The sequence below is a fragment of the Temnothorax longispinosus genome, chromosome 2 (genome assembly GCF_030848805.1).
Source record: "Temnothorax longispinosus isolate EJ_2023e chromosome 2, Tlon_JGU_v1, whole genome shotgun sequence".
Lineage (NCBI taxonomy): Eukaryota > Metazoa > Arthropoda > Insecta > Hymenoptera > Formicidae > Temnothorax > Temnothorax longispinosus.
Genome location: NC_092359.1, coordinates 6,928,465 through 6,955,426, shown reverse-complemented (window position 1 = coordinate 6,955,426; position 26,962 = coordinate 6,928,465). Strand labels below are relative to the sequence as shown.

At 39.6% G+C, this 26,962-nt stretch overlaps 8 protein-coding genes across 22 annotated transcripts in view; 4 read left to right on the top strand and 4 right to left on the bottom strand.

Moving 5' to 3' along the window:
* Positions 1 to 576: 576 nt before the first annotated feature.
* Alpha-spec (alpha spectrin) lies at positions 577 to 9,880 on the top strand. 2 transcript variants are annotated; one of them, XM_071769961.1, is made up of 9 exons: positions 577 to 1,033; positions 1,125 to 1,356; positions 1,725 to 5,341; positions 5,430 to 5,474; positions 5,831 to 8,358; positions 8,443 to 8,497; positions 8,603 to 8,981; positions 9,065 to 9,231; positions 9,339 to 9,880. In XM_071769961.1, exons 1-9 carry the CDS (start codon positions 884 to 886, stop codon positions 9,465 to 9,467), a joined length of 7,302 nt encoding a protein of 2,433 aa, XP_071626062.1. In that variant the 5' UTR covers positions 577 to 883; the 3' UTR covers positions 9,468 to 9,880. The 2 variants fall into 2 exon arrangements, with proteins under 2 accessions (XP_071626062.1, XP_071626061.1); XM_071769960.1 differs by lacking the exon at positions 5,430 to 5,474 and having other exon boundaries at positions 578 to 1,033.
* Positions 9,881 to 9,997: 117 nt separating this feature from the next.
* LOC139808247 (transmembrane protein 39A) lies at positions 9,998 to 12,407 on the bottom strand. The gene is made up of 7 exons (XM_071770031.1): positions 11,684 to 12,407; positions 11,413 to 11,561; positions 11,214 to 11,312; positions 10,982 to 11,091; positions 10,636 to 10,888; positions 10,346 to 10,553; positions 9,998 to 10,275 (listed from the first exon to the last, which is right to left on the bottom strand). Exons 1-7 carry the CDS (start codon positions 12,014 to 12,016, stop codon positions 10,021 to 10,023), a joined length of 1,407 nt encoding a protein of 468 aa, XP_071626132.1. The 5' UTR covers positions 12,017 to 12,407; the 3' UTR covers positions 9,998 to 10,020.
* Positions 12,408 to 12,853: 446 nt separating this feature from the next.
* On the bottom strand, positions 12,854 to 15,217 carry LOC139808238 (uncharacterized). 2 transcript variants are annotated; one of them, XM_071770009.1, is made up of 4 exons: positions 14,863 to 15,217; positions 14,210 to 14,672; positions 14,069 to 14,140; positions 12,854 to 13,991 (listed from the first exon to the last, which is right to left on the bottom strand). In XM_071770009.1, exons 1-4 carry the CDS (start codon positions 14,939 to 14,941, stop codon positions 13,649 to 13,651), a joined length of 957 nt encoding a protein of 318 aa, XP_071626110.1. In that variant the 5' UTR covers positions 14,942 to 15,217; the 3' UTR covers positions 12,854 to 13,648. The 2 variants fall into 2 exon arrangements, with proteins under 2 accessions (XP_071626110.1, XP_071626109.1); XM_071770008.1 differs by having other exon boundaries at positions 14,851 to 15,214.
* A 52-nt stretch (positions 15,218 to 15,269) lies between these two features.
* Positions 15,270 to 18,222, top strand: LOC139808236 (uncharacterized). Of its 3 annotated transcripts, none has more exons than XM_071770003.1 (3): positions 15,270 to 15,368; positions 15,909 to 16,130; positions 16,222 to 18,222. In XM_071770003.1, the coding sequence occupies exons 1-3, from the start codon at positions 15,279 to 15,281 to the stop codon at positions 17,131 to 17,133; spliced, it is 1,224 nt and encodes a 407-aa protein (XP_071626104.1). In that variant the 5' UTR covers positions 15,270 to 15,278; the 3' UTR covers positions 17,134 to 18,222. The 3 variants fall into 3 exon arrangements, with proteins under 3 accessions (XP_071626104.1, XP_071626107.1, XP_071626105.1); XM_071770006.1 differs by lacking the exon at positions 15,270 to 15,368 and adding an exon at positions 15,537 to 15,814; XM_071770004.1 differs by lacking the exon at positions 15,270 to 15,368 and adding an exon at positions 15,538 to 15,767.
* Positions 18,179 to 20,291, bottom strand: LOC139808237 (8-oxo-dGDP phosphatase NUDT18). The gene is made up of 4 exons (XM_071770007.1): positions 20,063 to 20,291; positions 19,394 to 19,928; positions 19,175 to 19,280; positions 18,179 to 18,941 (listed from the first exon to the last, which is right to left on the bottom strand). Exons 1-4 carry the CDS (start codon positions 20,163 to 20,165, stop codon positions 18,702 to 18,704), a joined length of 984 nt encoding a protein of 327 aa, XP_071626108.1. The 5' UTR covers positions 20,166 to 20,291; the 3' UTR covers positions 18,179 to 18,701.
* Positions 20,292 to 20,696: 405 nt separating this feature from the next.
* S2p (membrane-bound transcription factor site-2 protease) lies at positions 20,697 to 23,151 on the top strand. The gene is made up of 6 exons (XM_071769995.1): positions 20,697 to 20,982; positions 21,229 to 21,504; positions 21,752 to 22,102; positions 22,177 to 22,335; positions 22,427 to 22,684; positions 22,771 to 23,151. The coding sequence occupies exons 1-6, from the start codon at positions 20,908 to 20,910 to the stop codon at positions 23,137 to 23,139; spliced, it is 1,488 nt and encodes a 495-aa protein (XP_071626096.1). The 5' UTR covers positions 20,697 to 20,907; the 3' UTR covers positions 23,140 to 23,151.
* On the bottom strand, positions 23,001 to 25,173 carry Tfiia-s (general transcription factor IIA subunit 2). Its single transcript, XM_071770030.1, has 4 exons — positions 24,827 to 25,173; positions 24,411 to 24,515; positions 24,194 to 24,323; positions 23,001 to 23,581 (listed from the first exon to the last, which is right to left on the bottom strand). Exons 1-4 carry the CDS (start codon positions 24,896 to 24,898, stop codon positions 23,550 to 23,552), a joined length of 339 nt encoding a protein of 112 aa, XP_071626131.1. The 5' UTR covers positions 24,899 to 25,173; the 3' UTR covers positions 23,001 to 23,549.
* A 260-nt stretch (positions 25,174 to 25,433) lies between these two features.
* LOC139808227 (uncharacterized) overlaps positions 25,434 to 26,962 on the top strand; it is a 287,997-nt gene continuing 286,468 nt past the window's right edge. For 9 of the 11 annotated variants that reach the window (XM_071769969.1, XM_071769972.1, XM_071769968.1 and 6 more), the window contains exon 1: positions 25,434 to 26,835. In XM_071769969.1, the coding sequence (XP_071626070.1) occupies positions 26,801 to 26,835 (35 nt within the window). In that variant the 5' untranslated portion in view covers positions 25,434 to 26,800. The remainder of the gene's footprint in view (positions 26,836 to 26,962) is intronic. The other 2 variants (XM_071769970.1, XM_071769964.1) reach the window with 1 other exon arrangement.

Here is a 26,962-nt window from a genome sequence, read left to right as displayed (position 1 = left end):
ATTATCTCTGATGTATGATCAATAAATAAACTACCACTGTCGATAAGTAAATTCTACCATCGATAAATTAATTTCCTATAACTGATAAAATTTACTGATAAAATTTTTTAATTGCAAACAAAAAACTTTCAGCGATTCACAGCCGTAGATGAAGTGATGATCATAAAACATTCCCGTAATTATACTTATACAAAAAGTAATCAATTTCTATATCGCGATGAATTGTGAACAGTAAAAGCGTAGAAAAGATATAGAAAGAATATATGACCTCGCGCGATTTGTTGTCCTCAAGTTCACCTTTTCTTCTCTTTTTGACCCGTTAATGTGCCGCGTTCTTAAGTACAAATGTATATTATTGTATTATACATGTATTGATGATATGTTTACCGTAATGATGCAACGGTTATATATAACCCAATATAACCTGACCGACTAAAGACGGTCGGCTGTATCTTCGCTGTGATTGGTACGAAGATTGACCGAGTGCCAGTCAACGAGAGGTGCCGCCGGAACGTTCACAAGAATCACAAGTGCGCGGAGTGGGATGTGGGAGTACACCGAACACCGAGTGCAAAAGAATCCAGTAGGACTAGTAGGAGTACTAGGAGCAGAACCGAGTAGAACGGAACGTCAAGTGTGGCAGACGAAATTGGGCGAGCTCGCGAGCTTGCGAGCGAATTCCACGAAAATTCTTTAGCCGCCGTTTCCGTATTATCGACGACACAATTTGTCGTCGCGCGCGCATTCGACGATCGGCCCGTCCCTGCCTGCGGGAGAGGCGTTCGCTCATCGATTCTGGCAGCGAATTGATCCTGCCACACCCCACTGTGGCCATTTTGGACGATAGTGTCGGTGAAAGCTATTTTAAAGATCGCAATCAAGCATGGATCAAATTACGCCGAAGGAGGTGAAGATCCTCGAGAATCCGGAGGACATCCAGGAGAGGCGAGAGCAGGTATTGGGACGCTATGCCAACTTCAAGTCGGAGGCGCGCAGCAAGCGGGACAAACTCGAGGACTCCCGTCGCTTTCAGGTATTTTCAGGCTTTCACGTATCCGAGTGCTCTTCTTTTCTCCTGTCTGCTATTTCGTTTGATGTTGCTGACCCTCGCGTTTTTCTTTCAGTACTTTAAGCGAGATGCGGACGAACTCGAAGGATGGATCTACGAGAAGCTCCAAGCGGCCTCCGATGAGAGTTACAAGGATCCTACTAATCTACAGGCGAAGATCCAGAAGCACCAGGCCTTTGAGGCAGAAGTCGCAGCTCATTCAAACGCCATCGTGCTGCTTGATAATACCGGCTCAGAAATGATAGCGCAACATCATTTCGCCAGCGATATCATTCGCAAGAGATTAGGTACGTTTAATTACTAGAGATGTCAATTTCTTTTCGAGATCGTTAGAGTATTATCAAAGTATGCCACCAAGTTTTTATGTACATGCAGGGTGTATTACGAAAATCTAATATTAATAATATCCAATATTATATAATAATTCATTTTTAGTAAAAAGAAGCAATTCAAAGATCTAAAACTGACGTTTTATGAACAGTAATTTGTATGATCTTTTTCTCAAACTATATAAAATATGTAAAATGTTTTAATATATTATTTTATTTTAAATATAAACTGAAAGTTAGATGAAGTTTATTGTAATTGTGGAACATACTGTACATCCAACAAACTGAATTTTGTTTTTTAACACAATATATTTAATTATTTAAAGAGGAACTACATCGCCTGTGGGAGTTGCTGCTGTCCCGATTGGCTGACAAGGGTTTGAAGCTACAACAGGCTTTAGTTCTCGTACAGTTCATTCGTCACTGTGACGAGGTGATGTTTTGGATTCACGACAAGGAGGCATTTGTAACGACCGATGAGTTTGGACACGACTTGGAGCACGTGGAGGTGCTCCAAAGAAAATTCGACGAATTCCAGAAGGATATGGCGAGTCAAGAGTACAGAGTTACGGAAGTGAACGAGCTGGCAGATAAGTTGCTGTTGGACGGGCATCCCGAACGCGACACCATTTTACGCAGGAAGGAAGAACTCAATGAATCCTGGCAGAGACTGAAACAACTGGCCACGCTGCGACAGGAGAAGCTCTTCGGAGCGCACGAGATCCAGAGATTCAATCGCGACGCTGACGAGACCATGACTTGGATCGCGGAGAAGGACGTTGTTTTATCGTCCGACGATTTCGGACGAGATCTTGCCAGCGTGCAAACGTTGCAACGAAAACACGAAGGTATCGAGCGCGACTTGGCTGCTCTGGAGGACAAGGTGTATACACTGGGCGCCGAAGCCGATCGTCTCGCTGCGATTCACGAAGCTGATCATTCCAAGCAGATTCAAGCTAAACGCGCCGAGATTTTACAGTTGTGGGAGAGCCTTACTGCAAAAGCGAAAGAGCGGCGACTCAAACTTGACGAATCTTATTATCTGCATCGTTTCTTAGCCGATTATCGCGACTTGGTGTCCTGGATGAACGATATGCGCGCCATCATTTCTGCAGACGAGCTAGCTAAAGATGTGGCCGGCGCCGAGGCTTTGGTCGACCGACATCAAGAACACAAGGGAGAAATCGATGCCAGAGCTGATAGCTTTGATGCAACCACATTGGCTGGCAATAAACTTCTAGAAAAGAAACATTACGCTGCCGAGGAAGTGGCACGGAAATTGAACTCTCTCGCCGACGACAAGTCATCTCTTTTAAACCTGTGGGAGAAGAGGCGTATCTTGTACGAGCAATGCGTCGATTTGCAACTATTCTATCGAGACACGGAACAGGCTGACGCGTGGATGGCCAAACAGGAAGCGTTTCTGGCTAACGAAGACTTGGGAGATTCGCTCGACAGTGTGGAGGCGCTTATTAAGAAACACGAGGACTTTGACAAATCTTTGGCGGCTCAAGAGGAGAAGATTAAAGTGCTTGATGAATTTGCTGGAAAGTTAATCGAGGGCGAACATTATGCTGCAGACGATGTGGCACAACGGCGGCAGCTGCTATTGGAAAGACGAGCTATTCTTCTCGATAAATCAGCTCAAAGACGCCGTCGCCTGGAGGATGCATACAAGCTGCAACAGTTTGAGAGAGATTGCGACGAAACAAAAGGCTGGGTTAATGAGAAGCTCAAGTTTGCCACTGACGACAATTACTTGGATCCTACTAATCTGAACGGTAAAGTCCAGAAGCATCAGAATTTCGAGCAAGAATTAAACGCGAATAGGACGCGCATGGAGGAGATGGTAGCCACTGGCCAGGAATTGATCGAGAGCGGTCACTATGCTAGCGATCGCATACGCACTCGCTCGGATGAGATCGTGACACTGTGGGAGAGCTTAACGCGGGCCACCGAAAAGAAAGGCGCGAAATTACAGGAGGCTTCCCAGCAGCAGCAGTTCAACCGTACGGTAGAAGATATCGAATTGTGGCTCTCGGAGGTGGAGGGACAACTTATGTCGGAAGACTACGGTAAAGATCTAACCAGCGTCCAGAACTTGCAGAAGAAACATGCGCTCTTAGAAGCCGATGTAGGTTCTCACGCGGACAGAATCGATAGTATCGCTCAAGCGGCCGAGCAGTTTGTCACATCGGGCCACTTTGACGCCGACAACATCAAAGCTAAGCAGGATCAATTGCAAGGTAGATATTCCGCTCTGCAGCGTCCTATGAGTTTGAGGAAACAACGACTCTTGGACTCGCTCCAGGTACAGCAACTTTTTCGAGATATCGAAGACGAGGAAGCGTGGATTCGCGAGAAAGAGCCAGTCGCGGCATCCACGAATCGTGGTCGTGATTTGATCGGCGTGCAGAATCTGCAGAAGAAGCATCAGGCTGTTCTGGCGGAAATCAACAACCACGAGCCGAGAGTGGCCGCGGTTTGCCAGGCGGGCTCGACGATGTTGCAAGAGGGACACTTCGCGGCTGAGGAGATTAATCAGCGACTGGCGGCTTTGGACGAGCACTGGGGACAGCTGAAAGACAAGGCTCGGCAACGTAAAAATGACTTGGACGACTCTTTACAGGCGCATCAATATTTCGCCGATGCGAACGAGGCTGAATCATGGATGAAGGAGAAACGTCCTATAGTGATGAATGGTGATTACGGCAAGGATGAGGATAGTTCTGAGGCTCTTCTGAAGAAACACGAGGCCTTGGTTAGCGATCTAGAAGCGTTTGCGAGCACCATTGCGGTGTTAAGAGATCAAGCTGCGGCGTGTAGACAGCAAGAGACACCCACGATCGACATCACCGGCAAGGAGTGTGTCGTGGCTCTTTACGATTACACTGAAAAGTCTCCCCGAGAGGTATCCATGAAGAAGGGTGATACTCTGACTCTGCTCAACTCCAACAACAAGGATTGGTGGAAGGTCGAGGTAAACGATCGTCAAGGTTTCGTACCGGCAGCATATGTGAAGCGCGTGGAACCTGAGGCGGGTCTCAGCGCGTCCCAACAGAACTTGGCTAGAGAGCAGAGCTCGATCGCCGCGCGACAAGCACAGATCCAGGCGCAATACGATGATCTCTTGCGTCTGGCGCGCGAACGTCAAAACAAACTTAATGAAACAGCCAAGGCTTACGTGCTGGTAAGAGAAGCCGCTGAGTTGGCTACTTGGATCAAGGACAAGGAGAATCACGCTCAGGTGCAGGACGTGGGCGAGGATCTGGAACAGGTGGAAGTTATGCAGAAGAAGTTCGATGACTTTCAAGCTGATCTTAAGGCGAACGAAGTGCGTTTGGCCGAGATGAATGAAATCGCTGTGCAGCTGATGAGCCTCGGACAGACTGAAGCGGCATTGAAGATTCAGACGCAAATTCAGGATCTGAACGAGAAGTGGACCAGCTTGCAAACGCTCACGGCAGAACGGGCCAGTCAGCTTGGTTCTGCTCACGAGGTGCAACGGTTCCATCGTGATGTCGATGAAACCAAAGATTGGATTCGCGAAAAGGATGCGGCGCTGAACAATGACGATCTGGGTAAGGATTTGCGCAGCGTTCAAGCTTTGCAGCGCAAGCACGAGGGTCTGGAGAGAGATCTGGCGGCTTTGGGAGACAAGATCAAGCAACTTGATGAGACGGCTAATCGCCTGATGCAGTCGCATCCAGAAACTGCCGAGCAAACATACGCTAAACAGAAGGAGATCAACGAAGAATGGACTCAGTTGACGGCTAAAGCTAATAGCAGAAAGGAGAAGCTTCTGGACTCGTACGATCTGCAACGCTTTCTCAGTGATTATCGCGACTTGATGGCCTGGATTAACTCGATGATGGGCCTGGTCGCTTCCGAAGAACTCGCATCGGACGTCACGGGTGCCGAGGCATTGCTCGAACGTCATCAGGTAAAAATAATCTCTATTATAGCATGATCAAACACAGTCATCACAATCATCTTTCAACAAATCCTTCACCAAGTCATTTAAATTATAGAATCACAGAGCAGAGATAGATGCGCGATACGGCATACTTCCAGAGGTATAAGAACGTTTGAGCATGCATCAAGGAAGTCGCGGAGTTGCCTGGCGAGAGTTTAAAAAATTAATTTCGCGTAATTCGTCTCGTTGATGATTTATTTCATTTTATTTTATTTTTTTTTTTTACGAGAAGAGGTTGATTGATCTTGTGCCGATGTTTTGCAATGAAAATACTGCCTATTAACAGTTTGAGTATTTTCAATGCTTATCGCGTAATTACTACCTTTCTGCTTGTCGTAGTATCTATTGCCGAATGGATTTGATCATACATAACAAACAAAGAGTTGCGTACTGGCATAAAACACTCGAAAACCGAATCATAATCCACTTTGTAAATTTCGTTTATTTTTTATATAGGAGCACCGAATGGAGATAGATGCTAGAGCAGGTACCTTCCAGGCGTTCGAATTGTTCGGCCAACAGCTGTTGCAATCCAGCCATTACGCCAGTGTGGAGATACTGGAAAAACTCGAATCTATGGCTGAAGCCCGACAAGAGCTAGAGAAAGCTTGGATCCAACGACGCATGCAACTCGATCAGAATCTCGAATTGCAGTTGTTCTGCAGGGATTGCGAGCAGGCGGAAAATTGGATGAGCGCGCGGGAGGCTTTCCTCAGCAGCGCAGACGCGGTGGACAGCAGTGACAATGTCGAGGCTCTCATCAAGAAGCACGAAGATTTTGATAAAGCAATCAACGCTCACGAAGAGAAGATCGCTACCTTACAGACTCTGGCTGATCAGCTGATCGCTGCGGAACATTATGCCGCTAAACCTATCGACGAAAGACGATGTCAAGTGTTGGATCGCTGGCGACACTTGAAGGACGCTCTTATTGAGAAGCGCTCGAAGCTGGGCGAGTCTCAGACTCTGCAGCAGTTCTCTCGAGATGCGGACGAGATGGAAAATTGGATCGCCGAGAAACTCCAGCTAGCAACTGAGGAGAATTACAAGGATCCCGCCAACATACAGTCGAAGCATCAGAAACATCAGGCTTTCGAAGCTGAATTAGCGGCCAATGCGGACCGAATTCAATCGGTACTCGCTATGGGAGGCAATTTAATCGAAAAGCATCAATGTGCTGGCTCGGAGGATGCAGTTCAAAAAAGATTGGCGTCTATCGCTGACCAGTGGGAATACCTTACGCAAAAGACCACAGAGAAGTCTATGAAGCTGAAGGAAGCTAACAAACAGCGTACCTATATCGCTGCCGTGAAGGATCTTGATTTCTGGCTCGGCGAAGTCGAGAGTTTGCTGACATCCGAAGACGCCGGCAAGGACTTGGCTTCGGTGCAAAATCTTATGAAGAAACATCAACTTGTTGAGGCAGATATACAGGCGCACGAAGAAAGAATCAAGGACATGAATGGACAGGCTGATTCGTTGATCGAGAGCGGCCAGTTCGATGCTGCTGGTATTCAAGAGAAACGTCAGAGCATAAATGAACGTTATGAGCGAATCAGGAATCTAGCGGCGCACAGACAGGCGAGACTCAACGAAGCTAATACTTTGCATCAGTTCTTCCGCGATATTGCTGACGAAGAGTCTTGGATCAAGGAGAAGAAGCTTCTTGTCGGATCGGATGATTATGGTCGTGACCTTACGGGTGTGCAGAACTTGAAGAAGAAGCACAAGAGATTGGAGGCCGAACTTGGTAGTCACGAACCTGCTATCCAAGCTGTCCAGGAGGCAGGAGAGAAATTGATGGACGTTTCCAATCTAGGAGTACCCGAAATCGAACAGCGTCTGAAGCTTCTTAATCAGGCGTGGGCTGAATTGAAGCAATTAGCTGCCACTAGGGGACAGAAGTTGGATGAATCCTTAACGTATCAACAGTTCCTCGCCAAGGTCGAAGAGGAGGAAGCCTGGATTACGGAAAAGCAGCAGTTACTCTCTGTCGAAGATTACGGCGATACAATGGCCGCTGTGCAAGGCCTTTTGAAGAAGCACGATGCGTTCGAAACCGATTTCGCGGCTCACGGTGAACGCTGCAAGGACATATGCGAAGCCGGCGAGACATTGATTAAAGCTGGCAATCATCGAGCAGATGCTATCAGTCAAAGATGCGCGCAATTGCGCAACAAATTGGAGCAACTCGGAGCTCTCGCGGCCCGCAGGAAGACACGACTGAACGACAATTCGGCGTACTTGCAGTTCATGTGGAAGGCCGATGTAGTCGAATCATGGATCGCTGATAAAGAGACTCACGTACGTTCCGAGGAATTTGGTCGAGATTTATCTACCGTACAGACATTGCTCACGAAACAGGAGACCTTCGACGCTGGCTTGCATGCCTTTGAACACGAGGGTATTCAGAATATCACCTCATTGAAAGAAATGCTCGTTGATTCCGGACACGATCAGACACCCAGCATTCAGAAACGTCATGCCGATGTCATCACTCGTTGGCAGAAACTTCTGGCCGATTCAGATTCGAGGAAACAACGTCTGTTGAGAATGCAGGATCAATTCAGGCAGATCGAAGAGCTCTATCTAACGTTCGCGAAGAAAGCGTCTGCTTTCAACTCTTGGTTCGAGAATGCCGAAGAGGATCTGACAGATCCCGTGCGTTGTAATAGTATCGAAGAGATTCGTGCTCTTCGCGAGGCACACGCGCAGTTCCAAGCTAGCTTATCTTCGGCCGAAGCCGACTTCCAAGCCCTGGCTGCTCTTGACAGGCAAATCAAGAGCTTCAACGTCGGACCAAATCCATACACATGGTTCACGATGGAAGCTTTGGAAGATACTTGGAAGAACTTACAGAAGATAATTAAGGAGCGCGATGTTGAACTTGCGAAAGAAGCACAGCGGCAGGAGGAGAATGATAAATTGCGTAAGGAATTCGCCAAGCACGCTAATGCCTTCCATCAGTGGCTTGCGGAAACAAGGTTTGCATCAGACATGAAAGAATTATTTAATCACCTAGTTGTTTAATTAGGAATAAAAACGCAAATAATTAATTTTTTTTATAGAACATCTATGATGGAAGGATCTGGATCTTTAGAACAGCAACTGGAAGCTACAAAGGTTTGTATAATTGAAACAGATGCATTTATCATAAGGATAATTTATGCAAGATTTATATTCATTACGCAATTATATGTTATACGTAAATTATATTCAAATTTACAGCGAAAAACTCAAGAAGTGCGCGCACGTCGTCAAGACCTGAAGAAGATCGAAGATCTGGGAGCTATTCTAGAGGAACATCTAATTCTCGACAACCGTTACACAGAACACAGTACCGTAGGATTGGCACAACAATGGGATCAGTTGGATCAGTTAGGAATGCGCATGCAACACAATTTAGAACAGCAGATTCAAGCGCGAAACCAGTCCGGTGTATCTGAAGACGCACTAAAGGAATTCTCCATGATGTTCAAGCACTTTGACAAGGACAAGAGTGGCCGTCTGAATCATCAAGAATTTAAATCGTGCCTGAGAGCTTTGGGCTATGACCTTCCTATGATGGAAGAAGGACAGCCCGATCCGGAATTCGAGAACATATTAGGTTTTGTTGATTTTAATTCTTGTGTTATTTCCGGTTACATTATTTCGAACTATCTATTTTTAACACGATATTATTATTCGCAGACATCGTGGATCCTAATAGAGACGGCTATGTATCGCTGCAAGAATACATGGCGTTTATGATCAGCAAGGAAACGGAGAACGTGCAGAGCTCGGAGGAAATAGAGAACGCTTTCCGAGCAATCACTGCAGCAGATCGGCCGTACGTCACAAAGGAGGAATTATATGCTGTAAGTATTGCAAATACTATTGAATATTCAGAAATATAAGTTACAATGTTCCTACAATCACGAAGAATGCAATTTATATTCGTTAATCGTTTTTTTTTCTTTTTCAGAACCTCACAAAGGAGATGGCCGATTATTGCGTTGCCCGTATGAAACCTTATGTAGATCCCAAGTCGGAACGACCGATAACAGCTGCGTTGGATTATATAGAATTTACGCGTACTCTTTTCCAGAATTAATTATGGATTCCCATACATATGCATATTATATTATTTTTCCAAGCTTATTAAACTATAATTGCATAAAGAGCACAAGGCGCTGCTATGTTTATCTTTAAAAACTATGCTTGATTGATATTTCTATTAATAACTAGAGTTATCTAGAGGATTTACAGAAATTGAGATTTTCACCTAAACTGGTTGATAGAGAATATATATAAAGAATATATTTGTGTTGTATGTTAGAATGCTTTTCCTAACATATATATTCTTATATGCTTTTGATATATCGCATTATTTAATCTTCAAATCCTAATCTTTAAAATATTAAATTCTATATCAACTAGTTCTTTGAAACTCTTTCACGTTGTTCTTCGAAATAAATGCATTTAATATATTATATTAAATTTTATTCAATAAATCTATAAAACATATATGGCGTATTTTTTAATTCTTGCGTATGAGATTGCGTAAATTTTCTTATGGGTAATTAAAATATTTTTTCTTTTATCTTATTTAGTAAACATATATGGAAAATAATATGAAATAAATATTGCATAAATCACGTTGCATTTTATTGAGCAACTGAATGTACAACCATTTGAGACTTCTCTTGAATTATTTGTTCAGCACGGTACACTTTCCAGGATATTAAAAAGTCTCTGGCCATTTTGAACAAAGTATAGTAATGTATAACTAATAATAATATCGTCGACAGTATTTGATACCATTCGGTCACGCCTAATAAAATAAATAATTGTATGTTCACCAACAATAACTGCAATGCCAGTATCAGACTTAGGAGCGTTACTCGGTTATTAAATACACTCTGTGGGACATATAATAATTAGTGTCGAGTCTAATAATTTCTTGTTATTCGATAAAGTGAAATTACGTACATAAAATTTAGAGTGAAATAGATTACCCGGTTCCGCTGCTGTGCACAAACCTTCAGAACGATAAATTTCTCGATTGTGCCTTACAATCGACCCGTGAGGCCACAATACCGCATCATTCCACGGTTGGGCATAAATGTGATTATTGCGATTTTCTACTTTGACCCATCGGCCCAAATGCATCGCTGCTCTATGTAGTTCGTCGCAATATCTAAAAGTTGATTACATATTTTAATGATTATGGCAGACAGTTCTTATACTACGGTTCTTATATTACAAAGGAATATACTCGCCTAAAGGGATAAACCTGAGCAAAGTACGCACATATCCTTCCGAGCCAAAATAAGATTACATGCTGTATCACCCATAATTCATTATAATGTAAATGCGGAGGTACAAAAATAATAGGCGCGACCCCACAGACGTACGCGCTAATGGAAGACGAAAATAAAGCTCGTCTTAATCGTTGGTTAAAATCGGTTCTCAAAGTGGACACTTCTGCTCTAATGGCCGATGCGTTTAATGAGCAATTGTGCAAAGGTTTGTCTGCATATCAGAAAAGTGGTAACACACCATTAGACTTTAGAAATGAATACTACGAATAAATTAGATACAATCGATATGTATGATAATACGTACCTAATACATACTTTGTTTTCTGCTCTTCTTTTCCCCATATATCAAGAATTATATCGTTGAAGAAAAACAGTGTTGTTTTTACTCCAAACATAAAATACACTGACAAACTTCTGGAACAAATAGATGTCATAAGCGATTTAGTCTTTTAATTTTTATTGCAGAGAATGTATACATGTAGTATATAATTTAATATATATTTAAATGTACTTTTACATAATAAAGAGATACTCACGGCAAAAATAAATAAACAATTTTCATAGAGTCATATCTCTCAGTCATATGATAGATGCACCAGCTTAGCACACTCTGTACAACAACTCCTAGAGACAACCTGAAATAAAAATTACACAAATGTTAAAGTATCCTGATATTGTTATAAACCTCATGAGTTACTGTGTGGTAAATCACATATAATAAGGTTTGCTAATAACCTTAAAATGTTTCGGATCACCAATTTTGCAGGTACTGACCGAACTGGCAATGAAATATCAATGATCTTACGTAATAACTTGTAAAGGAATCTATGTGCCACCATAGTAAAAATAAATATAAGTAGGTAAGGATCTATCAGATAGAAGTTCTGAAACAGGAAAGAACACAACTTGGAGAACTCTTTACAATTTTTCTCAATACAATATAATGATCTTCTTTGAAATTACAAACATAATCTAGTTTCATATGTTTAATACAAATACAATGTACCATACTATAACCATTGTAGGAATTTGGTAGCCACCACACGGTTCTGTATAAATTGAGCAGTTGCAGACAAGCCGCAATGATCGAGACGATCAAGGATAAAGCTTCGAAGTTCAACTGCCTGTCGACTGGTACCGCGGGTATAGGAATGTGCTTCGGTGCCAGAGATCGTCCGCTGTAAATCTCGTCAAGTCTTTTATCGTCCGCGCCATTAGCACTCGCTCTTTCTCCGCTGTTGCTTCTTCCATTATTAGTATTGGCAGAACTAACGTTACTGCCACCGGATTTGGCAGTCGGTCCAGTCCGATTGACAGTGTTTCGCCTGCCTCCAGGCATATTTTACTTATGCATTCATACGAGAGACACGAGTTGCCTTTATCCCAATAATTTTTGCGACACGTGACGGATTGTTGAACAAATCAACATACGTATTCCACGTAACATAACAAATACGCGTCGTAGACAATTTTTTAGCAGCTTCTCAGGAAAAGTAGCCTCAAGTATATCGAGAATAGCATTTGGTTCGAACGCTATTTTTCTGACACATCGATTATGTCATTGTAAACAAAAACACGATGAGGAATGTGATCAAATGTGACGCAACACGATGCAAGAACACACTGTTATCAGCATTTAATCAAGACACAGACCAATTTTCTTCGTCCCTACTTTTTGTAAACAAGTTGTGTGTGTGTGTGCTCGTTGAGATCAATTATGAAGATTGTCGTCAGATCAACAAATGCTTTGCTAGGCCGTACAGTAGCGCCACACATCCACTTTCAGGAATCGGAACTACGAGTCACATCCACTTTTCGACACTGTCGATGAATTTGGTTCATGTCCGTGCTCCATTTTTCGATATTGTCGGTCTTTGGCGGTTCGTGTCCGTGCTATTTCCACGCGCAGCAAGGATTGCGTCAGATTCTGCCTCTCTCCTATTAGACACGATCTTTTCGATAGGCGACACTTTACAAAAAATCATCGAGTCACCGTTAACGTGACGCAGGAGATGCTGGAGTTGGAAGACCATGGAAGACAGAGTAGAGTCAAATAAAGATGAATTAGGAACATTTTTACATTATCTTGCCCTCCCTTCCACGAACATTTTGCAGAATTAATTAGATAATAGTTTGTACAGTTACAAGTTCAAGGTACCAGAACACTTCAACAATATCAGAAATATTAATATATTCTTCAATATTAATATACACAATCGTAAAAGATAACTTTTGGATTTGTAGAATTTCAATCTTAATTACAATTATGCCATTTAACTTTTAATTATCTAACTCCTTAATTAATAATTAACATTATTATTACACAATTAAATCAGAGAAACTTAAATTGGGAGTGACATATGAGCAGTCGACTTGTAGCGGACGGGTCCCAGGTTCAGTTCTTCATGTATGTTCGGGTTTTTACACAGATGATGAACATCTTCTTACTTTTCATCAATATGTACATTTTCATTTGAAATTGGCTCGCTAGATAAATTAACACGTTGACTGCCATGATGATAGTAATCTATCCTCCGTGACCAATGCCTAACTTTTCAGTGTTATCCTGACGCTATCGAACATTTTTAAAACTTATAAAAACATCTTTTGTTATGTATGTCATTTATATAGACACCATCTAAAATATAAAATCTCAACATACATAGCTTAATAACAATATAAAGTAAAACATGTGTTATTCAACATAGTAACTGCACGATGCAGCCTTGTAATCATATTACACAGTATTTCATTATATCCCCATGAAAACTTTCTACGGTATTATATAATATTCTACTGCGTGGTACACGGAATAAACCCGGGCAGACAACGCGTTAAAGAACATTAATTATGTGATAAAATTATAAAAATATACAACAAGTCATCGCTTTTCGCATTTAATAGAATAAATAAATTCTGTTATTTCGTAACTATTGAGGATGCAAACAAGCTCGTGTGCTTGTCGATTGTATTACGTGTCCTTCCCAGACTTGAGAATCGTTACAATTTCTTCCAATAAACTGTTTCTTATCTCTCTCTGAGTATTGGCCTTCTCTCTATGTTCCTCCGCGCGTGCAAATTCTTCCTTCTGCATATCCCGCATCTCCATGCATACTTGCAAGACTCCATTTCGCATATAATTAGAATTTTTATTCTTGTTGTCCATCCTGCTGATTAAATTTCTTAATAAACGCTGACAGCTCTGCAGATTCTCAATTATTTTCACGTTCTGAGCTTCCAATCTGGCATTATGCTGAATGGCTTTCAAATTATGTGCCGTCTCGGTACCACTGCTTTTGGCAATCATCATGGATCTGTAAGAAATATTTGAATTAATAGTGATAATAGTTAATCAGTAAATAATTTTATACCCTGACGAGTTATAACTTACCCTGCCTTTGAGTCATCGTCACCATTCATTTCCGTGTCATATAAATCAGACGAAAAGATTTCGTCCAGGTCTCTGTAAGCACATTTAACATGTGAATCGAGGATTAGGTATCAACCTGTAGAAATTTAGAAACAAACTCACTGTTCGTAACTGCAGATGTACTTTCCCCTGCCGTTTCTCCTGTTGTGTATCATCATGTTCTTGTAAGCGCGTTTGAGCGTTTTGTATCTGTTTTCCACTTGCAGAGGCGATACACTGAAGCCGTTCTCCATCAAATTTTTGGCTATCTCCTGATATGCCTTCTTCATGTTTTTCAGTTTCCGATTCCTCACCAATTCTTTCTTCTCTTTATACTCCTTCAGAAAAATCTTTGTCGAGGCGTCGCACCAAGGGAAAATTGCATTCCCACCTTTACTCGTTGTTGGTGTGCCAGCCTTATCAGGTTCCTTAGACTTATCTGCCTGTTTCTCACTCTCAGAATCATTATCAGCCATCTCCCATGGAACGACATCGATGGTTACATCTTTGCCGTTGACATTGAAGCACATTTGTTCCGACTTGTCGTCAATCTCCGATATATGAAGTTGGAAAACCACATTTTCCTCTGTAAACATATACACGTTATTAATGTTTGTCTACAAGTCTACTTTCGTCTACTTTTATATTGACATTACTTATTGCTCACAGACATTATATAGCAAAAGAAACAATGAGCATTGTGCAATAGAAAGGTAGAATATGTCATATACTTATCATATGATCCATCGTGATTGCTCTATTACCTTTACCATTACCTTCGCATGTGATCGTAACAAACCCATTGCTGTCTATGATCACCTTACCCTCCTCGTCGCGATTAAAGCAGCCTTGCATTTTCGCCGACGGAACGATGCCACGAAGTCGCTGAGCGTACAACCGTGGAGCTCGGTCGGCCCAAGGTTTCTTCCTCACCTGCAATCCCAGCCGAATCGGCAAAAGCCTTTTCTCTCGTCGCACGACGCGGTATCTTATTTTCGCGCTTTATTCCGTTGCACCTTTTGCACCTCCGATATTCGGCTGCAGAAAGTGTAAGAAGGTGCAGCGATTGCAAATATATCGCGGAGGCTACGTCGCGTCGGACGAGAACGTACGTGTACTCTGCGATGGCTGCTGCGACGAGGAAACGGGACACGGGACCCCGGCGCGAGAAGGGAGAAGCGGGAGAAGAGAAATGCTTGCGATGCGATCCCCTTCGAGGCTCTTATCGCGTTTCGTCGAGCGAACGGTGGCGCCATCGAAAGTTACCGGCCGCGCGGTTTCGGCCAGTAAAGTAGGTCGCTTACGGGAATACCTGAAATATCGATGTCGTACATACATATGTTGTCTGACGTCATCGTTATAGCGCTGGTTAGCGCTGCAGATCCAGCGATTGCCGCTCTCGCTCTTCCTTCTTCCTTCTCTCAGTTCTATTTTCCAAGTATAGGTGGCGTTTGGATATTTAATAAAAAAAATGGCTTTGGGACAAAGGGATTGGAGTCATTAGAGATCCCTGTCAGCAATGTGGGCTGACAAATAATCAGTCTCGCACTATCGTACATATTGAGTAGGAAGCGTGTGTCAATTATGACACTTTTATCCCTCAAGCTCACTGGAACTAGGAGTATTCGCGACTGATATTTCCCCAGCCGAGGCCCTTGTTGACGATTGTTCAAATGAAAATGTTGGTGTGCCGCGATTATATGACTTTTAACGCATCAAACACTAGTCGTAATTAGTAGCAAATGGAGATGCTCATATTACTGTGGTGCGCTGACATGAATATTAATGTTTCCTGCTTCCTGAATCTGTCAATATTTTACAGATGTTTAGTCCGATACAAATAAAGCACGAATGTACAACTGTAGAGGATGCAAATGCCAGTAATAGGATTAACAGTTCAGACAGTTCCTTATACCCTTTTATCAATCAGGATGTTGAGTACAAGCACCGTCAGTTATCTCAGTTTTGGGAGCAGACGCAGTTGTCGAACGAGATACCTGCGAAGAACGAGATGCATGATCAACAAGCCATGTTCCAGGCGGAGGTAACTATATATTGTTATGCGGGCAACTTTCATTTAACAATTTTGACAAGCAACCTTACTATATTGAATTTTATACATTTCCGTTTTATAGGAAGCTGGGAGCTTGTCATATATGAAGGATTACGTACAAAACGGTGTATTCTATCCAGCTGATCAAGAGGATGGCAACGATCAAATGCAGACGAATAACCAGTGTGACCAGAGTACAAGCAATGTTGGCATAGTACAAGAAAACAAATCGCAAGCTTTGCAGAATGTAGGAGACATCAGTCAGACATTAACAGTGGAATCGCTTGTGAAAACTCATCGTATTGGGAGACCATCTAAGAGTTCTACGGAGCCTGGTACAGGAAAAAAGTTAAAATGTATATGTGAGATTTGTTTCAAGGAATTTGGACACAAAAGCAATTTATTTATACATATGAGAACACACAATGGGGAGAGGCCATATAAATGCAGTCAATGTGAAAAGTGTTTTACGCACAGTGGGAACCTGGCTATACACATGAGAACGCATTCGGGTGAACGCCCGTACGGTTGTCAGATATGCGGAAAAATGTTTAGCCATAGTGGAAATCTCTCCACTCACTTAAGAACTCACTCAGGCGTAAAGCCCTATAAATGTAACGTGTGTGGTAAAGAATTTAGGCACAGCGGTAACTTATCGATACACGAGAGGATACATTCCGGTATTAAACCATTTCAATGTAAAATTTGTGGGAAGGAGTTTTATCACAGCGGCAATTTAACGACTCATATGAAGAAACATCCTGTAAATACAGACACAAATGCAACTGACTGTGAAAACAATCAAAAGCATATACTGCATACTGGCACAGATGTTAATACTACCGCTTCTTCAAATTATTTAAATAATGTGTCTTTAACGCTCAATGATGACATTAAATTAATCCATAATGCTAGTAATGTGGTTCCTATAAAGAATGAAAGTACAGAAGATACTGTATTAAACACTATGGGAAGATTAACATCTTCTAGTTGAAGGTATACACGATTATTATTAAGCAGGATGAGTTATATAATTTGTTACAAGTTGATATTACTGTCAAAGACACTAACCAAAAAATTGGCAAAAAATTCTTGATGCCTTAATAATAAGAAAGTATGCATGATCTGTTATATACAATTTCTTTAAAAATGTAAAATTAATTTCTTAGGCTTTAAGAGATTTTGTTGAACTATTATCCAAAGTTTTTTAATAATTAGATTGATAGATATTGATTTGTAATAAGTTACAAATGACATCCTGCATATTACGGATTTTTTTTAAATATTATGTTCTTAGTATTTTTTTATTCAATGCTCTACTTGCAAAAAAGCAATTTTTACAGAGGCAAAGGCAACGAATAGTTTTTCATTTTCAAACCGTTGTTACATGATAGTCTTCCTGAATTTTAAATGTAACATTATTACATAAAACATTTTACGTAGACTTATTTAAGATCAAGTGGTATATGATTATAAATGATCTGTGATGATTTTGAGTTACTAAAATAAGATATCAAAGGACAGTAAAACAATACTTTCATAAAAAAATTTCCACCATTTATTTATATAAATAATTAACATATTCATTATTTCTTGTTCAATTATTTTTGTTTATACAAGTACTTTTTATAATCAATAATATCAGACTTAAATAGCCCTTGAGTTAAATAAGTAAATTATTATAATAATTATTAGGATATATATTTTGACTATATAAAGCATGTATAAAAATAACAAAAATATAGTATAAATCTTGTTTTGAGCTCATATGTGCAATTTGCTATCTAATAAGTGATAAATTGCTCCTTAAAACTTTTGTTACCTTTTATATTTATTTCTTATTGTTATGAAGTTTATTTTAATAAATTTGTTAATTTACTAAAATAAACTTTTTTTTAATTTTTTACATTGCTTATACAGCAGGTATTGATCGAGTGATAATTTGCATAAACGATATGTTTAAAAACTATGTAACTTTTGATCGCATATACGAATATAAAGTTTCAAATCTATGCAACATTTCTAAACATTTTTATGTAGTAATGTAGTAATTTAATAATAAATTTTTAAACAAACTAATAAACCTTGCTTTTAATAATTTCTTTACATAGTTATAATAAGTATATATATACAATTTAATTTAAATTATATAATTATCTATCAAATTTGAGCTTCAAATATACATATCATGATAATGTGTCAACATATACCGTGTGAGATTTTTATTATACTATTATTATATTCATATATCGTTTAACGCATTATAATTTATAATTACTTTATACTAGAAATGGATTAAACTTTTAAAAAGAAGAACTTGATTTCAATATGTTACTGTATCGTCAGAAGATTAATACTTTAGTGTCTTGTCACGTAATTATTAGCTTATTTATATTAGATAAAAGTATGGAATGTTATCTGTTATAAAGTCATTGGTGTAGACTAGGGTAACTACAATGTTAACATTTATAAACTTGATTTTAGTAAAAAAAAATCTCTGAGTTTTGTTATACTGTTCATTTTTATTAAGCAAAATAATTGCTTAATAAAATATGTATGCAATTAACGTACGACCTTCAAAGGGACAGTCATGTTCCGCGGCAGACGGGCCGCAAGAGTTTCTGCTACGTTTTCAGAAAGTTCATGCCAAATATATTTCCCGATAATAGGTACGTCTTCCAATGGTAATTTGAAGGATACCAGTAATGTTAAGCACAGACCATCTCCTCCTTGTCCACCGCTAAATTCTACAGACAATAAACCGTGTGGCTTATGCTGTGCTACATCGTTTCCAAATATTTCCTAAGGAAATGAATAAATGAATATATTCTGTATTAAACATATTTTTATCTGTTTAATTGAAGAATAATTTATGTAATTGTTTCTGTACGTAACAATAGTGGATTTTCTTAATTTTCATAAACATTTTTTATTGTAAAATACATGCAATATATGTATATTGCATGTATATCTATTTAATTCATATACATAACATTTATGTATTCGTGAAATATAATACTCTTCTAATATCTTACCGTCATAAAGCTATGCAGAGTTGACAGTAAACTGCGATTTGGATTAAGTTCACAAATTGGCGGATTATATCGTTCAGTATCAGATATAAGCACATGTAATCTATTCCTATTAACAAGAGATACATAAAAATGTATTACCTCGTTAATTTAAATATAATTACATCATAAATATAAGATAATTATAATTCTATTGGATATCGTATACAACATAATACTTACGTTGCCCTTTTTTTAGATGTGACTATTAATCTCAGCGATAGTTTTGCATGTGGTTTGGACACGGGCATCAAGCGGGGATGTTGCGGAACGGTATTATTCGAAACGTAACTTTTGCCTCGGTCCAGGAGGTATATGATATCGTTAGACCTTAATGGCAAGTCATTGATGTTTCGTACCCAGCACGCTTGTAGCGATTCCTCATTTGCCTGATCGGGTGTCTTCAGAGTACCGCCGACTATATCCCCGGTGAACACAAAGCGAAACCATGTACCGTTGGCACATTCTACCAGTATCAGAGTTGACGGCTCTATCACCAGACCCGTCTCTTCCAGGACTTCCCTCTTAACAGCGCTTATGAGATTCTCATTTTTCTCCACTCTACCGGCTGGCAAGTACCACTTTCCGGTACAAGAAGCCTTCGCCTCTTGCATCATTAACACCTCGCCTTGGTCATTTATGACAACGGCGGCGACTACGTACGTCACCGTTTTCAAGCAAATGGGAATGTGTGCTGTTAGTTGACCTGATTTCGCACCTGCAACATACATTGACCCAGTCGTATCAAGTCTTTCTCTTTACGAGAGAGAGAGAGAATAAAAAAAGAAAAAGATTCGAGGCCTCGCAAAAACATTACGAAAACGAATGCCGTGCGAAGGTGCCCCGACATACCTGTCGTGTCACTCGCGAGAGTATGTACATTGCATATGTCATCGTTTTCCAGCGCTTGTCCGGCAAGCAGTGATTGAACTTGATTCTCTACAAGATCTGACATGTTTTATACATATATATGTATATATGTGCACAATTATACACACACACACAGGCTGAAAAACTGTATCACGTGTACGGAATACGGAACGATGTGCGATTACAAATTTATATCAAATTGCACAATTTTACGCGGTCAGTGATAAGCAACGTGAAAGTGACAGCTAGTAAACGCGCGGAAAGGCGCGTCGAGATATGTCAAGATGTGCGGCTTTAGCGCCTCTACTACTGCTCGTATGCCGCACACATTTGTATGCGAAATTCCCTATGCGAATTGTTGCGGAGATGCAAAATTTGAGAGGCATCTTGCGTCTTCACTGTCTTCAGCCTTTCAGCGGGCTGCAAAGGACGCAGAATCAGAAACGATAATAGCTCTCCTTTGCGGATGTCACGCAAATACCGTCAAGCCTGTGAACGATGTTTCGAATAAATCAGCGTTTACATAAATTAACAGCATTTGTTTACAAAGTTTTTGCTAAAAATAGACGAAGCTTGCAGTGATACCGATAACGCAATACCGAACACGTTATCAGCGTTGTCACCGAGGATCCGTTGTTTACTGTTTGAGAAGATTCCGCAACGCGGTCTAGGGATATAATTATCGAATACATTAGACGCCTAGGAGAGAGAGAGAGGGTGCTTGTGTGCGTGACTCTCGATAACATTTTGTGAGACGCAGCGACGTAGTTATGAGGGAGACCTGGGAAAACCGGCATTCGGCATTGCAAGCTGAAATAAACTGAGAAATGGATGCCTTGAGCGTGTTAATTGTGATAGCATTGATACATTGCTCACTATTTTTTTTTGATACGCTTTTTAAGGTAAATCACACGGTTTTCGTATCACGCTTTCGCTCTCCTCACGCTTGAAAGTTCCGCAGAAGGCCCGTTAGAATGAAATGACGTTTATGATACACGAGCGAGGATTCTCTGGACTCGAGAAATCATTAGTTGCCACTGATATCCACGTTTTCTGTCATAAAATTCTTGCCATAAACTTTCCAAGTAATTTTGTAACGTGGAGTGTAAATTCGTCACACTAAGGATAATTTCTGACACATTTTTCAGTCCTGCTCGCACTTTCCATACCTCTACTTCCTGGAGAACACCGGCCTGGAGATACAGATACTGAGAGTGAAATGGTTTACGACTGCTTTCAATCGTAAAATAATAAAATGGGGAATGGATCGCTCCAGGTTTTGGACCGCTTGGTTCAATGCGGGTGTCCTTATAAGCATTGTACTGTTGCCAATAGCTGTTGTCATTATCTTGAAGATGACGGTCAACATGTGGCTAGCTGGATCCTCGAGCGACACTAATTCAGGAGTTATATTAGAACCTATGGTAGATTAAAATAAAGATATATTTATGAGCCTGATACTTTTCAATAATTTTTAGTACACAGGGGTTTTATAGAAGCAAAAGAACTAATATATTCGAGAGTTTAGCTTTATACTCTTTACTATAATACATTTGAATTTTTAACTTGATATATAATTATTCAATCTTAAGCATAATAATAAGTTTTAAGAAATCATATCTTTAGTCTAGTTTTTTGTACAATCTTCTTTGATAATTCTTTATGTTTTAGTTACCAGGCGTGGATGTTCCTTTCAATGAAATTGGCTATTATGCAACGACATTAGCAATATGTAGTATAGTTCATGAACTAGGGCATGCCCTTGCTGCAGCGAGAGAAGATGTACAGCTATTTGGTTTAGGAATCTTGATTGTTTTCACAATTCCAATAGCTTATGTGCATATAAGTAATGAACAATTAGTTGCATTGCCATTAAGAAATCAATTACGTATTGCGTGCGCAGGAATTTGGCATAATATTATTCTTGCTACAATAGCTGCAGCAATTCTTGTATTTTCCACATGGCTGTGGGCACCGCTCTATAATGTTGGCTCTGGGGTTTATGTGAAGACTATTCTGCCTGTAAGTGATCAAAACAAAAGAAAGTTATTAAAATACATTTTTATATTATATTTTTATTTTGCTATTTGTTGTAGAATTCGCCTGTATTAGGACCAACTGGTCTTTTGGAGCGTGATGTAATATATAAATTAAACAATTGTCCTGTAAAACACAGTGAGGATTGGTACGATTGTATGGTGCACGCAGTGCAGCATTCTGCTCCTGGTTATTGTGTTAAGCAATCATTTATCCAGGTAATTTTCTTAGAAGACATTTACTATTATGATTTTATCGTTTAGCGTCTAGTATTTGTAATTCTTGTTGCATCCGTATGCTATTTTTCAGGACTATGACGAGTCAGTTCCAGCTAAGCAGAAGACAAACGGTGCTGTGAATTGTTGTACAACCGACAGTGAAATAAATGGCAATCTGTGTTTCGAATATATTGAAGGACCGCAAACTGCTCCTCTTCATTTACCTCCGCATTCTTGCCTTCCAGTAAGGGCAATGCTTAATCAGTCACAGAATTTCTGTCAAACTAGTCACGAATGTTTATCTCAAGATGCTCATTGTATGAGACCTTCTTTAGACAATGTGACAAAGGTAAGTAGAAGCAAATGTGTAATTTATCTCTTATAATGAATAGATTTTCATAAAGTCGTTATCTTTAAAACAATTTAAAACTGCAGATCATACAAATAAAAAGGAAAATGGACAAGGATGTGTTATTCGTTGGTCATCCGGCAGACATTTACAGGACTGTCGATGTATCAGATTGGGTGCCAAAGTATTCATTCCTGTATCCTAAACTACCTGAATCATTTGCGCTACTTTGCAAATATATCACAGTGTTTTCAGCAGGGTTGGCAATTATCAATGTTGTGCCTTGCTTCTTCCTGGATGGTCAATATATTTTAAATATAATTGTACTTTATTTATTGAACTCCATGCCACATAATAAAAATATCAGAGAAAGCACAGTACTTACAATAACAAGTATAGGTACAATACTTCTTATGACGAACTTAATGTATTTGCTTATTAATAAATTATTGTAAGTTAATTATGCATCTTCATCTTCTTCATTTATATTCTTCGTGTGTGAAATCATAAAATAATCTTACCTAACCTGTCACATATCAATAATAATAATAATAATGCCCTTTTTGAATTTGTGTTTAGATTTACAGAAATTGTCTACGCGATACATCTTTTATAATTTAAATGGTTTGATATTAAATTTTTGTATACTTAAATTAAACAAATATGTAAGTATTGGTTGGCTTAATGCAGTTACAAAAATTATAATTTTCTAAAATTTGATATATTACTAGCTGTCGGTTAAATGTTTACAGGGAAGAAAATTTATACCTATTTTTATTTTGTCGTATTTGCCTTGTTATTTATCACGAAAAAATTTGTTTTGACAATATAAGAAAGACTCGCGTGTATAAAATGCTAAAATTTGTTATCGTTTTGCCGCTCCATCCGCGTCCAATGCTGAAAAGAATATTTATATTGTATGAATTTTATGTATGTATTTTAAAAAGTAATAAAGCTAAATAAACAATATAATAGAAAACTGTAAATTATTGCCTGTCCAGTGATTTAAGTCACTTGGAAAACTTACTGTTAACTTACGTAAAGATATTTAATCTTTGGAAGGCGAACGTTGGATCACTTCTGACCCATAGTAAAGTTTCTCATGTATGTGTAGCAAAATAATTTTTTATATGAGAATGTAATTTATTCTGTTTTTTTTTGTTCTTTTTTCAAGAATGGTAATTCTACGTAATAATTTGTTGATTTGTCACTTCTGTACTTTCAGACATTATGACTATTTTACTGAAGTTCTTTCTGAGTAAAAATTTGTGTTTTCTGATCGCTGCTGTACTGAATACTGCCTATAAAATGCTTTCTTTGGCTGCACGCGAGTTGCCTTATCTCTTCAGACAAAATAGGGAGAAGGGGAGAAACTCAAGTTACAAGACTCCTCGAGTCACACAGTCTAAACAAAACAGAGTCAAGGTAGGGGTCACGAGTGACTCAACGTCCACCTTCCAAAGGTTATACATCATAGGCTGAATTTTCGTTAGCGTTATCAGTACTTACTTTTTCCATCGCAAGCAACAATTTTTACTTTATCTACTATCGCAACCTCCTGAACCTCACGGAATTCAACGTCATTTAGCATAAAAGTCCATACGTTATCACAAAATCTATACGTGTTTAATTTGCCAGCCTGTAACAAGTCAATTTGTTTAAGTCAGATTCTTTCCAAATGCAATAAAGTCAAGCAAGAAAGAATTATTCAAATATAAAGACTTACCTTAAATGTAAGTCTCGACTTAACCCTCGTTGCTAGAGCTTGATTAATAGCTTTGTCAAATTGCAGCAACACCTTTATTGCGAGCTGTGGCGTTATTTGTCCATACTGGAATACATATTATCACTATTAGATAAAATCACAAAACAACAAAGATGCTTTCTAATGCAATTAGATGTAGTAAAATATATCGCAATTTTTAATTAACAGAATTTAGTTTTATTTTCATAAAGAATACATGAGAATCTATCGCAAGCATTACATTTTTCGATTTTGTAGCGCAAATGAAATTTATTACAGCACGTAAACTCAGCTAACGTAAATTGTGTCATCGTTCACGCGAAACAAATTTAATTTTTCTACGTATACGGCCTAAAATGTCAAATCTAACCTGTCTTACGGTATTATTACACATTCACCTGTATCAGCTCGTCGAGACTTTCTTGCAACGTGTTACCTAACGTTGTGTTTCTATACAGCTGGTAAGACATTCTTGAAAAAATGTCTCGTAATAACGTGGAGAGTAATAATTCCCGATCGTGAAGCGTCTACCATCAACAAACAACAATCTCTTCGCATATCAGTTCTGACCAGTTCTGACGCTGTCTGACGCATCCGATGCAGTGCTGTGCAGTGCTGTCGTGGCTCGTAACGTAAAAACGAGCGCACGCAGCGCGGCGCATGGTTATGAAACCGTTAAAGTTATATTCCAGACGAATTTATTCAGTCACATGAAGCGTACACTTGCGCAAATGAATCAATTGCATGGCATTTGGCACAAAGAATGCGACGATACAGCGTTTCTTTCGGCAATGTGATCGTTTTATTTTTCTCTCTCTGTCATTACTTACGTGTGTGTGTTCACGCAAAACCGTCTGAACAGGACTGTACAGACACGAAGCGACGACCAATCACCTCTCCCACGACGTAATTTTGAACTCGAGTTTCGGCCTGAAAGGCGGGAAAAGTTCCGCATATATGTATGCTTGTTTATATAAAATGTACATATGTTAAATAAATTATTGCAGTCATTTCACTGTTTCTAGTAAACTTTTCTAATATCTAGCTATAAAATTATAATAATGTTATATATTTATACAATAAACATCCGCGGTAATTAGTTTGCGTTGACAGTTCTGATATCTAGGTAAAAAACTTTTTATATATAATTATATATATAAAATATATCCATATATATATATATATATATATAATTCTTTTTCTGGCACAAAGCACTACTCCTCGTCGTAGCACAAACGCTGAGCATTATCTCTTTTCGCCGAATCGCGCGAATGCTGATTCGCAGGTAATTATATATTAATCATAATTTCTCATTATTTATTGCAAAAATTGCAAAAAAACGACATAGGACTTTTCTATTCAGTTTGACACAATCTATATATTGACCCTTCACACTTTGGCTTTGTCAAACATTACCGGACACCTTGTATACGAAAAATTTAATTTTTTCCCGGGTATTTTCCATGTTTTGATCCTAAACGAACTTCACGTTGCAGTCATATTACGCCATTACGTGGCCAGTCAAAGCGGTTGCATGGTAAATCGCGAAGTCACGTTCAAGTTGTTCCGTCATTTATATTTATCTATTATTTGTTACTGGCTAAAAGTGATTCTCGCGCGCGTGAAAGATTAAAACGTCGTATACAATAATCAATTAATACGCCAGTAACGATTCATACGTGTGAAATCGATCGAGATCGCTTTCACGTATCCTACTGTTTCGCTCAAGTGCAACGAAAAGCCGTAATAGCCTCACGATAATCAGCAGGTACGTTTGGAATGATTATCTTCGACTACTTCTAATATCTATTGAAACATTTCGAATTTTATTTCTGCTCCAAACAGCAACTTTTCATTCGTTCCAATTGTATGTACTTGTCTTTCCTACTTGTCTCCCCCCCCTCTCCCTTAATTTATCTTTTTCATGGAAACACAAGATTTTGTATCTAGTGAAATTAAAGAACGTACTCGATTAACCTGATTGGGGGGGGGGGGTGGTTCGCCGTTCCGAAATTCCTAGATCGCACCTGCTGCACTTCGGCGGTGCGGGCGGAGCAGGGCTGCAATTTCGGATCGTAGTCGCAGTTACGCCGTTACGGGACCGTCGTGTCGCGATGGAAATCGTAGAATCGAGCGAATTCGAATTGCTCCGCTATTTTTCGCGATTATCACGTTCTAAAAGTGAACCCCGCGCAAATGGAATTATCGCGAGTGTCTTCGAATCGTCGGGCGTTCGTTGTAACGATCGTACATAGTTGTTATTATATTCCAGTTATCGCAACTCCGGTATCCGATAACTCGACTCGACACGCGATCGACGCCAAACGAAATCCACGTATATCTCATGCCGTTATCCTCCTCGCCGAGATGCTATGAGAGTAGAATTGACGTTCGATTGTCGCCACAGGTATGTGTACAATTTGTTATAACGTAACTGTATTATCGAGTTTATTTCGTTCCTTTTCTTCAAAGCTACCCAGACAGCATGCATGCGCCCGAAATCGGGACATAAGACGTCTAAAAGACATGTTTTA